The sequence below is a fragment of the Solanum lycopersicum genome, chromosome 12, assembly GCF_036512215.1.
Source record: "Solanum lycopersicum chromosome 12, SLM_r2.1".
Taxonomy (NCBI): Eukaryota; Viridiplantae; Streptophyta; class Magnoliopsida; order Solanales; family Solanaceae; genus Solanum; species Solanum lycopersicum.
Window position 1 is genome coordinate 3,778,512 of NC_090811.1, and position 17,468 is coordinate 3,795,979.

At 33.1% G+C, this 17,468-nt stretch overlaps 1 protein-coding gene and 1 long non-coding RNA gene across 2 annotated transcripts; both read left to right on the forward strand.

Annotated features, from left to right (window-relative positions):
• The first annotated feature begins 1,454 nt into the window (after positions 1–1,454).
• On the forward strand, positions 1,455–5,975 carry LOC138340617 (uncharacterized). Its single transcript, XR_011213305.1, has 2 exons — positions 1,455–5,273; positions 5,519–5,975. It is a non-coding gene; the product is annotated as an uncharacterized lncRNA (long non-coding RNA).
• A 1,723-nt stretch (positions 5,976–7,698) lies between these two features.
• On the forward strand, positions 7,699–10,458 carry TIL (temperature-induced lipocalin). Its single transcript, NM_001247586.1, has 2 exons — positions 7,699–8,070; positions 10,273–10,458. Exons 1-2 carry the CDS (start codon positions 7,699–7,701, stop codon positions 10,456–10,458), a joined length of 558 nt encoding a protein of 185 aa, NP_001234515.1.
• The last annotated feature ends 7,010 nt before the right edge of the window (positions 10,459–17,468 follow it).

Consider the following 17,468-nt stretch of genomic DNA (forward strand, 5'->3'; position numbering starts at 1 on the left):
TATGTCCATGATTTCTTTCTCCATTCAGAAAAAAAAAGAGTCCTCTGAGAAAAAGAAAAGATCAAGAAACTGAAAACAACCATGCTGGCGTTTGGCCATAGATTCCAAATATATATATGTTTGTTTCTGCTTGTGCTTCTGCAAGGTAAAAATGACACAACAAGGTAGCTGCTTTTTTTAAGAGTTCGGAACGTAAATGAGGTATTTTATTGATGTTGATTGATCTGACAAAATGGGCTGTGATGATGATGTGCTTCTATCTGGACTATAATCTGCTCACTGCGTTGAGAAAATCCAACTAGTATCTTGGCAGGGCGACCCAGTAAGGCATCCATTTGCAAACCGGTGTATCTGCAGCCATGGCAATGTCTCTTTCTCTTTGCATGTTTTTATACAGCAAAATCTGAGCCCTTTAGTCTATGGCAAGCGTGTGATTATCTTAAATGGATGATCATTTCAGGAACTGAGATACGCACTTGGATTTTTCAGCTTTTGTTGAACCCCATTTTTTAGATGCCGTTCTCCATCAAAATTTTATCTCAAAAGGAGGTTATCGGAGTTAAAAAGGATTTTTCAGGGTGGTTGACCATCTCCGATATACCAGTGATTTTATCTTAGCTCTAATCAACAGCCCTTATATCATATATATAAATAATAATAATAATTGGATGTCTCTTTCTGTCTCTCAGTCTGTTACTGCTTTTACTGGCAAAGCAGCTGCAAAAGCATAGAAAAAATGGAGGTTCAACCCAGTGTGAAGAATGAGGCCAACAGAGAGAAAAGGGAATTCTTTGAGGGTACCTCTGCTCGGCCTATGATTTCCCCATAAACAAAATTAACAACCCTCTTCTGAAGTACTAGGTACTGTTTATTGTTTTCTCTAAATTCTTTGAGGGTGGTTGCCCTCTCTAATTGACCTATGATTTCTCTGACCAACCAATGGTATATGTTTCTATTGATGATTAGTTGATAGCAGCAGTAGTAATACTCCCTCTCTTCCAATTCACTTGTCTTGAACCTGTTCATTATTGATATGGAAAAGAGTCCATCTTTCGAAAGAGAGTGATAATATTGTCAATTCTGGGCAAGGAGAAAATTCGACTCGTATCTTTGTGGGTCAAACCCAGATTATGTAACTGGTTGATTTACAGCCACGGTGTTGTCATCTTTTCTTTGCCCCATTTTACACAGATCTGAGCCTCAACATCAGATGAGTTCCGGAATCCAAATCCCGAAGTTCATTTGATGGAAACCTTATTCATTTTAGCTCTAAAGGACAAGCCAACCGGAGGAAAATGGGCCTTTTTGCAGGGTGGTCGACCATCTCTGGTATGTCAATGATTTATTTGCTCTAATAAACAATCCTTTCAGCTTTTGTATGTGGATGAAGTGCACAAATAGCCGCTTTTAGACCATTTCCAAGGTCATTGGGTGTTGTAATTTCCTGTAATTTAGGACCCTGTCTAAAGAATAGCTGAAGTTTACAAAGTCACAGGAACTTACAGTTTACAGAGTAAGGGAAGCTTAGCCCAGTATGAAGAATGAGGCCAACAGGGAATCAAAAGGGGAATTTTTTTTGGAGGGTGGTTGTCCACTCTGGTTGACCTATGATTTCTCTTTCAACCAAAACAACAACCCTCCGTTGGTATATTTGTGAAACTTTCCCAAAACTAAATAAATAAATAAATCCGTTGCCGTTGATGTACTGTTTCTAGCAGAAGTAGTAATGTCATACTCTCTCCATTTCAATCTACTGGTCTGGAGAACTGTCCACAAATTGGATAGAAAAGGTTCCATCTTTCTCAAAGAGGCAGTGATGATATTTCTGATTCTGCGCTGAAAATCAGGGCATGGAGAAAACTCGACTCGTATCTTGGCAGGGCAAACCCAAATCAGGCAACCCGTTCATTTTGCAGCCATGGTGTTGTCGGCTTCTCTTTACCCCCATTTTGCACAAATCTGAGCCTCAACTTCCAATGAGTCACTTCGAGTACTCTGGGATCGAAACCCAGAATCTCATTTGATGGAAACCCTGATCCCTGTTCATTTTAGCTCGAAAACATGAGGCAGTCAGAGAAAAATGTGGATTTTTTCAGGGTGTTAGACCATCTCTGGTATGTTAATGATTTTTTCTTTGCTCTAATAAACAACCCTTTTAGCTTTGTTTGTGGACAAAGTGCAGAAATTGCTGTTTCAGAACAGTTCCAAATTCATTGGGTGTATTCCTGGATTTGCACTGTAATGGAAGCTCAGCCCAGTGTGAAGAATGAGGCCAACAGTGAGAAAAAAGGAATTTCTTTGGAGGGTGGTTTCCCCCTGTGATTGGTCTATGATTTCTCCTTTAACCAAACAAACAACCCTCTGCAAAAGTAGAAACAACCAACAATATTTGTCGCCATTGCCTTAAATGGTGGCAATATGATGTTGATGTAAGTAATACTATTCAATTTTCTGATCATTCTGAGCTAGCTTAGACCAAATACTTTTGGTATGAAATGCTCACAGATCTGAAGGTCTCCATTTGTTTCATTAATATTTCTTGCTAAAGTTATCAAACTGGCTCTTATGGAAAAGTTCCCATTTTTTCTGAAAGAGGCAGTGATGATATTTTGCCTATCTGAGCTGCCGTTTGGGGCATGGAGACTATTGACCCGTATCTTGGCATGGCAAACCTGGATGCTTGTGATCGAGTCTTCTCTTTCACATGCGACTGGTTCTTTTTCAGCCATGGCGTTGTCACCTTCTGTTTGCCCCATTTTTGCAGTTCTGAGCTCAGTTTCCAACTAGTCCAACTGGATGTCCCAGGACTCGAAGAGTTCTGAACCTAAATGATGAAATATCTCTGCATGCTCACATATATCATGAAAAAATGTCCAAAATAGTCCCTTATTGAGGCAGTGATGATTCAGTCTATCCTCTTGAGCTATTAATTGAGCATTGAGGGTACCCGATGGCAACTTGGCGTGGCAATTACCTGGATGCCTGTGATTTTGTTGCATGCAACTTGGGGATATTTGCAGCCATGGCATGGCAGGACTTTCTGTGCCTGATGAAGAACTGAGCCTCAATTGTCACATTCATCTTACTCTGGATGTATTTAGTATGGAGGAAAATATTTTAGTCTAGCCGCCCTAAAGTGGCTAAATGATGTCATTTCTACAACGAAGACCTTTGACATGAGGCTGTGATGATATTTTGTCCTCATGAGATGGTTGAGCCGTGCTATATCTTGGCGTGGCAGTTCTTTTGTGGTATTGTGAGATAGTGAAGCTATTTTTGTTTGTGTCTCACGAAGCATCCTTAAGCTTGCAGCCATAGCGGGGTTTAGCTTATGTATGAGAAAAGGCGAATCTGAGCCTCCCAAATCTCTATTTGTGTTGGAAGAATGAGGCTTTTTATGGGAACTTGAGGAAGGTTGAGATTTTCTAGGATTTTTTGCTCCCTTCTGAAGTTCAATTTAGCCGGTGATCTCCCTATTCCTTTCTTACACAGTAAATTACACCAATGACCTTGATAATGGGTGGTCTTGACCCCGCTTCCCCATGGAAAACCTTCAAGTCGAAGACTGAATTCGAAAGTTCTGCCCATGGAGTAAGTGGGTCAAAGACCACGCACATCTACAGGCCATTCTTGTAATTCACCCTAGTTTACTGCATTGAGAAAACCTGAACCGTATCTTGGCAGGGCGACTAGGTATGGCATCATTTGCAAACTGGTGTCTGCAGCCATGGCGTTGTCCTTTTCTCTTTGCATGTTCATGCACAACAAAATATAAGTCCTAAAGTCTGTGGTTAATATCTCAAAAGGTCACTCAACTGATGGGGATTGGCATGGCAGCTTTAAGGCTCCGTGAGATATGGGAACTATCTTACTGGACTATTAATGCTTGCAGCCATGCGCCCATGTCCATTGTTTAGCTTTTTGAATGACAAAAGGCAAATCTGAGCCTCCAAGTATATCTCTGTGTTCAGTAAATGAGGCATTTTATTGAACTCGAGAAAGGTAGTGATTTTCTGAGGGTGGTTATTCTCTTTTCTCTTAAGTTCAATTTAGCCAATGAAGTTTCCTATGCTTTTGTTAGACAGATATAGTTTAACAGCCCTCTCATCAGCAAAATGTTCTTGATGATGACGATGATTGCCATGGTTATGATAATAATAATATTAATAATAAGCAAAATTACGTTTCCCCCCTCAACTTTTCTAGAAAAACCCAAATCCTCAACCCTAAACTTTGTGATGAGGCTGTGATGATATTCTCCAGGAAGTTTGAAAATCAGATTTTTAAGCTGATTCATATCTTGGCTAGGCAAAGGCAGGGGAATTCATGAGGCTGGTTCTTACGTGCTCTGTCACACGTATCTGCTTTTTGCAGCCATGGTGAAGTAGCCCTTTTTTTCTGATTGATTTTCACTCAAAATCTGAGCCTCTTTTCTGTTTAAAGTTTTGGTTCTACAATATGTAGTCTTTTTTTTTCATCCTTCGTACTATCAGCACATATAGGAAGAGTCCCCTTTGAGAAATGAAACTTCCTATGTATCCCTCTATACAATTTCCATAGATTGTTAGGTACACTGAGATGAAATAAGTCCAAAGGGAATGGAAGTGGATATTTAGGATCCATATAATGTCTTTAAACAGTTTGATATTGAAGCTGGTTTTTGCTGCATTTATCTACACTACTCAAACTTTCATGCCTTTTTAGATCCTGAATGCACCAAGTTTTCCAAGGCAATGAAGATGTCATATTGAAAATGAAAATGTGAATAAGATGAGAGTTGATTCATGGCCTGGCTTGGCCAAGTCCAATTGGAAGGTCTTGTAAGGCAATTGTTGCTTGCAACTGCAGCAGTGTTAACTCTGCTCTTCCTCCATTTTGGATTAAATAAGCGAAAATCTGAGCCTCATTCTTAACATAGTTCATTTTCTTTTTTAACCTGGTCTTTCTGGAAAGAGACTTAGATTACCATCATTCTGGAACCACTGAATCAACAGCTTCGGCTGCCACCGCCATAACCCTAAAGAAAAAATTCTTTTCTCGGTTGAGTAAATGCATTTGTTATCTGGTGAAGGTGAATCCGTACCTAAACATGAGTATGTCAGCTAACAGTCCGTTCTACAGTTCTTGTCGCGTCTGGCATTCTTTTCAGGTGAACAATGTTGCATTTCATCTTTGCTGGGTGGCGGACCGGTGTCATTTCAATTGTTGGTGGTACTGATGGTAAAGATTGCTGGCTTTGGTTGAATGAAAATTGGATCCGCCCTCATGAAAAGGTGAAAAAAATGTACCTTCAATTTGCTTGTGTTTATTTAAGATCATTTTGGCCATTACTTTGAACTACACCTCGGAATATCATCAAACTTGACATGAATTATATCCCATACTACTTTATAACTAATACGCCTATCTTGCGCTTAAATCTTGATTTTACATCTTCTATAATTGAACTGCTATCCCAAAGCATGTTACTAAGTAAATTTATGCATTACTCTTAACTGCCAATGGATGGATACACTAGTACAAGGAAAAACCAGCTTATATTGAACCTGAGGATGAAGTGTAGACGCCAGTCGGTGACAGAAGAGAATGTAGCTTCAAGAATGAGGCAAGCCCACCCACCCCTCGTGTTGTCGCTGAGCATTGCCAGGGGCCACAACGCCTGTGTATCACATTGCCTCAGCTTCCCTACTTTGCATGAGACCTCAATGATGCAATTCTCTGGTTCTGGCTACTGAAGTTCTGAGATAATGCTTTGTTCTTTAAAATGTTAGCATTTGCTATCAAATGCACCATGTTTGTATTTTTCTTACCCAAGAATGTTTATTAATATGGACAATATTTCTGTTGACAAATTTTGTGCTTTCTTTGACACCAAAGTTTTCATTTTTATCCTCTTGTAATTGCAGCATCAAATTTGGAATATTGTACTATTTGCATTTGATAGTATGTTATATATACTCTATCGTTTCAATTTATTTATCAGATTTTGAATTGACTTGACTTGGAGTATAAAAATGTAAAGAAGATTTTTTAAAACTTTGTGGTCTTAAAGTTAAAGATACGTAGAATGTACTAAAATATTTTTCACTCTTCGAATGTTAAGGAATAAAAAGTTGCTAAAAGAAGATCGATATTCTTTTGAAATATATTAAAAAACAAAGTAAGACGTATAAATTAAAATCGAAGCAAAAACTAGCTTGAGTGACTCTTCTCTATCAGAAAAAGATCTCTTCTAATACTTCGTTTACTTCACTACACCACATCTAGTAAAAGACACAGATTTTATTCTTACAAGGGGTAGATAAGTTATTTTCGACTTTTCTTAAAGGGTAAGGTATATAAGTTATTTTCGACTTTCCTAAAAGGGATCATAATAAACTGCCAAAAAGACATTTGTTGCTTTAGTACGCCAATTCACTAAATACATGACATATACTTACATATTCATTTTTTATCATTAAATCATTATTAGTTTATACATATCGTCATTTTAATCTAACAAAAGAAAAGATATAAGTTAATACTCTAATAATATATTTATGAATTTTAACTTGTATAAATTATATTATTTATAATTATCCTATGAGTAAGGTAGTACAAGTAAAATGTAGATAGTGAGGTGCGTGATACATGCTAAGAAATTCAAATAATTACTTCGAAATATGTCCCACTCGTTAGCGTCCAAGCTTTCGATATCGAAAATCAATACTTTCACGATAGAAAAAAGAGATATAAAAATTGAAACGGCTTTCGAAATAAAAGGAACTAAAATGAATAATATCTAATGAATTGGATTTATCTCGCTTTGTTCAAACGAATTTGAATACGTAACATAAACTCTCTCCGTTCTATATTGATTGATCATTTTCTTTTTTTATATACGCATATTAAAAAAATCATAAGTAAAAATATAATTGTATTAATTCACTCCTTAAAAAACTTCTTACAAATTTTACGAACAAATGTGAAATTTATTAAAAAGAATTAATTGTAGGGGTAATATAAGGAAAATGTAATTAAAGTTTTTTTGATCTAGTAAAGTGGATAATTAATATTCCCGTTGTCCACTTTTGACTATCATTTTATGCTTTTCGAAAGTCAATTGACTAATTTATAAAGTGAAATTAGATTACATTAATTTTGATATTTTAAACAAAAAAAATGTAGATATATGAAATAGTATAAATTACATTTTTTTCATTATATAATCGTAAAATGTTAGTCAAGCTACTTATCATTTGACTCTAAAAATAATCCTAATAATAAAGTGGACGGACATAGTATGTAATACTCCTCCATTTAAAAAAGGATGACCTGGTTTGACTTGGAACGAAGTTTAAGAAAAGAAAGAAGAGGTCAAATATACCAAAATGTCACTTAATCTTATAGTTTTAAATATATCACGTAAAAAATTAAAATTAAAATATTACCAAAAAAAAAATCATTCTTTTTTAAAACCCTGGCAAAATAAAATGTTTAATTGTTAAAGGAAGTTCCCAAGAAAATTAACTTTTAAAAATGTAAGGTCCTTAAATATCCACGTCCATCCCATAACATGAATTTCTCTTGTATATATATATATACTCTCTAAAAACCCAAAATCCTACAATCAATGGAAATTCTCCCTATTTAAAGATTCCATTTTTATCAAAAAATCTCCCAAATCTTGAAAACCCCATTTGTTTAAACTTCAAAATAATGGCTACAAAAGTAATGGAAGTGGTGAAAAATCTTGATTTAAAGAGGTATATGGGTAGATGGTATGAAATTGCTTCATTTCCATCAAGATTTCAGCCTAAAGATGGAGTGGACACAAGGGCTACTTATACATTGAACTCAGATGGCACTGTACATGTGCTGAATGAGACATGGTGTAATGGCAAAAGAGGGTTTATTGAAGGAACTGCTTATAAGGCTGACCCTAATAGTGATGAGGCAAAATTGAAAGTCAGGTTTTATGTTCCACCATTTTTGCCTATAATTCCTGTTACTGGTGATTATTGGGTTTTGTATATTGATGAGGATTATCAGTATGCTTTGATTGGTCAGCCTAGTAGGAGGTATTTATGGGTAAGTTTCCTTTTTCCTAACTTTTGACATTCAAAGTTGTTGTCTTTGTCATTTGTTATTGAACAATGGATGAGTTGTTGTAGCCTTGGAACAACGGTAAAGTTGGCGTCTTGTGATCAGGTGGGCAGCAGGATGGTGTTAACTATACATGTATAAGATAATTTTTTTTGTACATAGATAGATGGTCAATCTAGTAGGAAGTATCCATGGGTATGTTCCCTGTTTCTAACTTTTGACATTTGAAGTTGTTGTCTTTGTCATTTTTTGTAAAAAGTGGATGAGTTATGGTAGCCTTGGAACAATCGTAAAGTTGTCGTCTTGTGATCAGGGGGAGGATGGTGTTCACTATATATGTATAGGATAACTTTTTGATTTTTGTTTATGTTTTTGGTCAGCCTAGCAGGAAGTATCTATGGGTAAGTTTCATGTTGCTAACCTTTTGATATTCAAAGTTGTCGTCTTTGTCATTGAAAAATGGATGAGTAATGGTAGCCTTGGAACGATGGTGAAGTTGTCGTCTTGTGATCAGGGGGAGGATGGTGTTCACTATATATGTATAGGATAATTTTTTGATTTTTGTTATGTACATAGATATATGGTTAGCTTAGTAGGAAGTATCTATGGGTAATTTCCATGTTGCTAACTTTTTGACGTTTAAAGTTGTCGTCTTTGTCATTTGTCATTGAAAAATGGATGAATAATGTTAGCCTTGGAACGATAGTATAGTTGTCGTTTTGTTATCAGGGGACAGGATGGTGTTCACTGTGTGTGTATGAAATAATTCTTTTGAATTTTATATGTACATAGATAGATGGTCAGTCTAGTAGGAAGTATCTATAGGTATGTTCCCTGTTTCTAACTTTTGACATTCGAAATTTTTGTCTTTGTCATGTGTTGTAAAAAAATTGGACGAGTTATGGTAGCCTTGGAACAATGGTAAAGTTGTCATCTTGTGATGAAGGGGCAGGATGGTGTCAACTATATATGTATAACAGAATAAGATAATTTTTTGAATTTTTTTATGTACATAGATAGATGGTCAGCCTAGTAGGAAGTATCTCTGGTAAATTTCTTTGTTATCCTTTAAAGTTATTGTCTTTAACATTTTGTATGAATTGGATGAGCTTTACTTGGTAGACTGAGGCGGAGTCAGGATTTTTAGTGTAGAAGTTCTAGACTACTTTTGCTTATTAGGTGTTGGATAGATAAGTTGTAGACTCCCTCTGTGCCAATTTGTAAGTGTCTTAGTTTGATTGAGTATGAAGTTTAAGGAACAAAGGGAGGTTCTTGGATCTTGTGGTTTCAAATTAAAGATATGTGTAGTCTTTAAAATGGATGTGTTTTTAGTACATAGAGTTAAAAACATGGTGAAGGTGAGCCTTGAAATAACTGTAAAGTTTTTTTTCGGTGTGATTGATGGGTTAGTCTATGTACATCACACACCCTTGGGTTGTTGCCCTTCCCAGGGCCTTACATGAAGACGGAAAGCTTTGTGTATCGGGCGACCCGTTTAGATGTGAAATCATGTCTAGTGACCGAGTCCTTCAACATGCTAGTTTTTCTGTCATTGTTATGTTGACTGCTCTCACTTGTAATTTCCTTGAAGAGTTCTATCAAGTCTTTAATACTTTTAGTTCTTCAAGCCTGTGATACCTTATTTGCATGAACCAATTATATAGTTTGTGGTATCTCAGTTTGTTGTTTATGTTAAATTTCATGAATGATCCTCGCGTTGAGCATGTTCATTCCATTAGATATAATTTGAAGCTTTTGCTTTCCTAAGATCCTCGACGTGTCATTGACGACATTAAACGCTCTGCTGATTAGATTTGTAGAAAACCATATTTGTCTACCTTTCTCTTCCTCTTCGTATTGAAATGAATATCGTTTACTAATAAAACATTAGGCATTATTCCTTCCATACCCAATTCTGAAACTTTTGTTTCATGTAAACTAAAGAAGTCAATAGTATATTTAGTTACACAGACTCCCTATTTTATTTCAAGCCTTCTGTTTGTTGGTCTATCAAATGTGCATTTTTTTTATTCGACTGTGGTGTCTTGGCCAAGTTTTCACGCACGTCAATTAGTACCTCCCTCTCACTAAGGCTTGGACAAGTCGAAAGAAATCACCTAGTGTTTTTGCATGTTTTTTCCAATGGATTCTTGTTTTTCGTCTTAACAAAATGTATTTTGTTGGCAGATATTAAGTAGGCAAACACGTCTTGACGATGAGATTTACAACCAGCTTGTTGAGAAGGCTAAAGAAGAAGGCTACGACGTGAGTAAGCTCCACAAGACGCCACAATCTGATTCCCCACCAGATAGTGAAGATAGCCCCAAAGACACCAAAGGAATTTGGTGGATCAAATCAATCCTTGGAAAATAGGCAAAAACAGTACAATGGCCAAAAAAGGAAAACTATCCAAAGAGGTGTTTTGAAACAGTATTTAAAGCTTATGTTTTTACAAGTGTTTTTTACTATGAAACTATGTAAAGTTGCTAGTATTGAAAGTGTGTGGTTTGTATTTGAATCTCCTGTGAAATGTTGTGAACAAGTTTTGATAGTTCCCCTTTTTATGTCCCTGTGTCCCCCTCCGGCTACATGAGGGCGAAAAAAGGGAAGGAAAGTATGGTTTTTTTCGCGCTTTTGGCATATTGGCCCCCAGTGGGAGGCTTGCACGACGGGTTATTAACTACATTTTCTTTAACGCGAAGTTTCTTGGATACAAACAAACTGGGATTTCACATCAATTGTTGGTATTAATAAATTTGTGTTGAAGCAATAAAGCATAGGGGACCATGGTATGTGTTTGGTAGAATCCAGCAATTTGAATCCAATTGAAATTTATCGTATTAACTCAAAATATATGGTATCGAAATATAATCAGACCTAAGTTTGATTAAGCAGAGTAAACTTGTATTAAATATCTACTTTCAATTATTGATTAACAAATTAATGAAACTTTATTTTGAAAATACTGAATTGCCAAAACCTTAGTCTAGTTAGACCCATGAATTGAACTAAAACCCAAGGGTCGTAAAATATAATGTAGGAGCATTTTGATAAAAGGGTCAAAAATTATCTTTCAATTTTGGTTTATTAGTTGACTATATCCCTGCTGTTAAAATAAAGTTATTTATACTCTCGTCGTCACTAATTTCATCATTCATACCCCTCAATTGATGAAAATCCTCAAATTGAATCAAATTAACTCGAATTTTTAAAAAAGACCCGTTCCCCAACTTAAACCCAATGCTCGACTCGTCTAAAAACCTAACCCAATAAATATTTAACTCATTTGCCTTACCGATTCTTTCAAAAGATCTCAAACCCCACGAATTCAATAACTAATAAATATTTCATTTTTTTCGTAAGTAATTGTTGGATATGTAGCAAAAATTAATAAAAAATAGAGGAAAGATGAAAAAAGAGAAACTTGAAAAGTTGAGAACTTGAAAAAGTTTTTTTATGCTTTAGTGAAAAGTTATTTGTCTCTTATCGGTGATGGAAAGAACAATAAGAGAGTTTCAATATAGAAACACTCCTATTAATTGTTAAAAAGGGTGGAATGAGGGACCTCCCTCGCGCCGTCGCCGTCGCTCGGCTTTGGCTTCGGAAAATGATCGATCAAAATATTATATTTTGGACAAAGTTTGTTTTAGTTAATTAATCAAATTAAATGGCCAAAACTTTTTCAATTAATTGGTTGATAACAGAAACGTTTCAACTTTTTAGTTGATTAACTCGACCTGACTCGGATTCGCGCGACCAGTTTTATTTAAATCTTTTCATTTTTATTTAAATTTTCCATCGTTTGAAAATGATTGTTCTGAAAGGTTGCAACAAATCCGCACATTTGAAGTCTTGTTGAGGATTTTTTTTCTGCAAGAAATCCGTGATTAACAGTTAGGACTGTTTGAAAGATTGCAAATTTTCATTAATGGTCGTGTGCACTCTGAAAGGATTGCAACCTTTCGGATCCTGTTCCTCTTGCCTATAAATACCATTTATTTTTTAGAATTTTTCCTTACGAATTTTTCTGATTTCTTCTTCTGCATAAAAGTTTCTTCATGTATTTTACTATTGTTGAGTGGTTTGCAGACATCAGAGTTTTGAGTATCAATACGCTGGTGATTGAGATCATTCTATCCTACGAGGACATATTCCAAATTTAACCTCGGATACTAGAGGGGAATAATTTCCTTTAGGGACACTGTGCATTATGTGGACATGATCTTTTCCTGTTATAAATTTCCAGATTGTGCATTATGTGGGCTTGATCTTTTCTTGTTATAAATTTTCAGATTCTGGTACGTTTACAGATTTTAGCTTTTTCTAAAGGAAAAATAACTTAAATACACAACTATAATTTTTATGTTCTCTAATTTTTCCTACTTTTTTTAAATATTACATAATTCCTTTTTTTTTATTTTAGTGTAATTTTTTGGATACATTACAATCTCTCTCCTATAATACACATTTACCAATTTTAATGCCTATTTTTTCTCCATTAAAACACTCAACCTCTTAAATTAGTTTTTGAATTTTAAATTTTATTCATTTAAACACTAAACCTTTTAATCACCTTTTTGATTTTGAATTATTAAATTTAATTAATTTTAAATAAAAGACCAAATTTTGAAATTTTGAATTTCAAAATTCAAAAAATCAGGAAGCAGGATAACTTCCATATCTTTCTACCGTTTTGTTCTTACTTCCATATCTTTTGCTTACACACCAAAAACATAAGAACCAGTGCCTCTTGCCTTAGAAGAAGTTAAGGTGATAAAAACAAGTAGATAATCTTCATCTCATCCCAATACATTCTCCCAGTTACCACTTCCCCTTCCCCTTCCTCTAGCATCAACTTTGCATTAGGCCAAACAGGACTCAAAGAGTTAAAGTTTGTTAGGCCTACATTGTCTCGGGTTAGTATTTTGATACTTAAAACTGTTGTTGAAATTAGTAAAAATTTTAAGGAATCTAGTGTGCTTGCCGATACATTTGAATAAGTGTGTATAGTGTTTTAGATGGTGAATTGATACATGAATTTGTTGTGTATCATAATATTTTATATGTATCATGAAATTTTGAAAATTGTTATAATGTATCATTCAATAAGTTTAGTAAATGCGTCATCAACTGTGCTTAATGATACATATAGAATCAGTGTGTACAGTGTTTAGTCAATTCACTGATACATGTAGTAGATATGTATCACATGTTTTGCATATAGTATGAATTTCTGAAAACTGATATCATGTATCAGTAAGGTATTAGTTGTTTAGTTGATGTACTGATACATGTTTTGAAAATTGTTATAATGTATCATTCACTAAGTTTAATAAATGTGTCATCAACTGTACTTGATGATACATATAGAATCAGTGTGTATATTGTTTAGTCGATGTTTTTGATACATGTATTAGATACGAAATTGAATCTCCAACAACGATTCCATCGATTTTGTAACTTTTATTCTGCAATTCGTTTACCCAAATTCCGGAATCTCATCAAAATCGAAGTATTCATCTTGAAAAATCTACTGTAACAACAATAAATTACTGTAGTTCGAAATTTAACAAATTGTTCAAAAAAATTATTTTCAAAATAGATGATATAATCTTTGTTTTTCAAAATTTGAAATTAATATCCAATTAAGTGCTGATTTTATGTTGATTAATGATATGTTACCGTAAATTTAGCTGTTTTATTAACAACATTAACTGTACCGTTTTTTCCCCTTTTTTTCTCAACAGTTTAAAATTACCATGTATCATTTACCATGTATCACTAGAGTCTAAAGTATCACGGCTCAACAAATTTAAGGGATTTTTTGTAAATACTAAATTTGTCGGGACAGAATGAAATTATTGAATTACACTATGGGATTCCTTAAATTTTTACTTTTCTAAATTAATTTCTGTTCATCTTTCTTATTAGTTCAATCAACTTAGGTTACTTCGTGTTTCTGCAAAATTTTGTTGAAATCAGTAATTCTGTTTTTCAAGCACAGATTGACAACAATAATAACCTAGATGCAGATGTAAAATTTTCAACCGGAGTTATTGGATTGTTATGGTGTTGAATAATGTAAGGTTTGAGACGAGGTTTGTTTTTGAAGTATTTTCATTTTCTGGGTTTTCTTTCGTTGTGTTGGAACTGTCCTGAGTTGTGTTGGAATGATGAGTAGGGATAGAGAAGAAGGAGAAGATTATTGTTATTTTGTTTGACTCTAAAAAAAATCAGCAAACGATATCGATTTTATCATTATACATCAACCTTCTTAAATTAGTATTGCTTTCCATCCTAATGCTCTGGAAAAAAAAAAGTTATAACAATGTATATGGAAATGGGGAGTTTCTTGGAGATCCAAAAACTTAGATTTATAACAATTTAATTTAAGCAAAAAAATTAAATTATATATATACATATATGCGTTGCTTTAACTTAAATATGTGATATTGCTGGACTAATGGCTGGCATGACAGTTTTTCAGCAGAAGAATCCTTCACATGTTTGCCTAGAACATTCCGTTGTTTGACTTCTTTTGAAATAATGGATAAAAAAATTAATCGAGTTAGGTTTTTAGACGGATCGGACAATGAGTTTAAATTGGGGTACGAATTTTTTTAAAAATTTGAATTAATTTGAGTCAATTTGGGAAATTGTCAATTGAAGGATATAAATGGTGAAATTAGTGACGGCAAGGCTATAAATAACTTTATTTTAACGGCAGGGGTATAGTCAACTAATAAACCAAAATTGAGGGATATTTTTAATCCTTTTTCCATAATTTTATAGAAAATACACTATTCAGCAATTTAATTTATAAACATTACTTATACGGTGTTTGATTGTAAATGTAAGGATAAACCAAACTAACTTTTATAATAGGTTTTTAATTTGTTTAAAATGTAAACAATATAGGATTAAAAATAAAATATCTATAACACAAAATTCAAAATAACATTCAAACATGTAGAAAGTATCAACAGATCAAATAAGAGACAATGTAAACCTATTCTAACAAGGACTTATACTATCCGCAATGAAGCGAGTTGGAGTATTTGTTTTTCAAATCTCTCGGTGTTTGTAAGATTTTTTCATAAAACAAAAAAAGTTAATAAAATATACGTAATTACATATTATTATTGAACTAGATTAGTGTTTGTGTTATTGAGAAAATACATGATAAAAATAAAATAGAGACTCATAGTGTCACTAGATGACCCGTCATCATTCGGATATAGTGTGCAGACTTAGAGCCTGTTTGGCTCAGCTTAAAAGCTGGTCAAACTGACAAGCTGATTTTTGACTTATTCAGTTAGTTGCCAACACTCAAAATAACTTATTTTAAGTTTAAAAAAACTTATTTTAAGTCAAAAGTTAAAAGTTGGGGTAGGGGTGTTTTTTTTTTTAGCTTATAAGCTGTTTTAAGTTGACCACATTTTTAACTTTTTGCCCTTAATATTTTTATACAATCTCCAAATTACCCACATAACCCTAACATCTCTCTCTTCCATTTTCCCCTTTCACGTTTGGCATAGCAACTTCAGCACTTTTATCTAAACACATAAATGCTTATTTTAAAAATAAGTTTCAACACTTTCAAAAGTACTTTTTTAAAGCTGCTTTTATTAGGGCCATCCAAACGGGCCCTTAGAGTAAAGCATAATATACCAAAAGATAAACTAATTAGAATATATTAACAAACAAACAAAAGGACATTTAGCTCACGACGTACCCTAGATAAACTAATTAGAATATATTAACAAACAAACAAAAGGACATTTAGCTCACGAATATATGACGTACCCCTTTTGTTCATGATACGGTATAATTATCACTTCAATTATCAAGATTATTTTCAGAATATCCAACAATAAAATGTAATATTTTTTCTATTATAAATAACACAATATATATGATATCAATTTTATGGAATAGTTTGTAATGTTTATACTCTCGTCTTTAGCTAACATTTACATTGAATTAATTTGAAATGTTTGAGATTATATAATTCCTTACCATAAATTTTATTATTTGGTGAATATATGAATATATTTGAATCTCAAATCATACTCCGCCGAAGATGAGACATGTTTCACATTCCTAAGAGTGAATAGTCCCTAAAAACTTTGTTTTTACTATATAAATAATTATTTCTAGGTGTTTATAGTTTATACTTATATATGCAAAGAGTCAATTATTTTATTATATAACTTGAAAATGTTCTTTCAAGTTGATAAAATAATTATCTATTGCAATATGATACGTTGGTTTTAAACTCATAAATCTTATCAGCACATAATAAGTTTTAAATAGTTTAATTTAAAGTTCTAAAATATCAAATCATGTTCTATTATCATTTAACTAAAAACTGTGAAAAGAAGATTTACTAGATGATTAATGACAAGAAAATAATGAAATTTTCTAAAATATTTTGTATAATACAAATTTAGAATAATGAAATTTTGTAAAATATCAAATAATGTTCTACTGTCATTAATATTAGAAAATAACTCGAGAGAAGAGAGGTTCATATAAATTAATCATGATGACTTCGATTCATTAGTTATTTTCCACTTATTCTTTTGATCTTGAATCATTAGTTAAAGCACACTTTTTATACCATTTTATCCATGTTTGACATTATGTATATGTGTACCTATAAAAATATTTAAACTTTGCTATGTTAACTTTGATTATTCCTACATGTTATCTCGTAATCTAACTATTGAGAGATTGTTTGGTATTAATTAAAGTTATGAGGTACTAGTTATGTAGGTACTATTATGCAAGTATTTATTGTGTAGATATTAGTTAGGCTTAAGTTATTAACAATCTCTTAAAGTTGTCAGCATAATTCACGTACCTGTTACACATCTAAATTGTTTAAAAAATGTACCTATTAAACACAAAAGGATGGTCTAGCAAAAAATGTGTTTTGTACTTTCTTGAAGAGCATGAAAAGATTCAAAATAGCATTTTTTAATTATTACTTTTTTTACATTTTTTCTTTTATTGACACTTGGTATTATATTTTTAACTTAAAAACATTTTTTTCTTCTTTCATTTACATTTTTTTCAAAAAAAAAGAACAACTCACTCCCTATATTCATCTTCTTTAAAATTTAGTTTGCAAAACTTTCTCTATTTTAGCTTCAACATTGTTTGTCTCTCTTGTATATATAAAAAAAATTATTTCTTCCAATCTGGAGATAAATGATAATCAATTATGAAGAAACATACGATTTAGATTTGAAAGAAAGACTTTCTTTTGTATGATTTATTGCAAATCTCATAAAAATAATGGAACAAATATGAAGAAGAAGAAAGAAGATAAATTATTTTTAGAATAAAAAAAGTGACATTTATCTATCACAATTTTC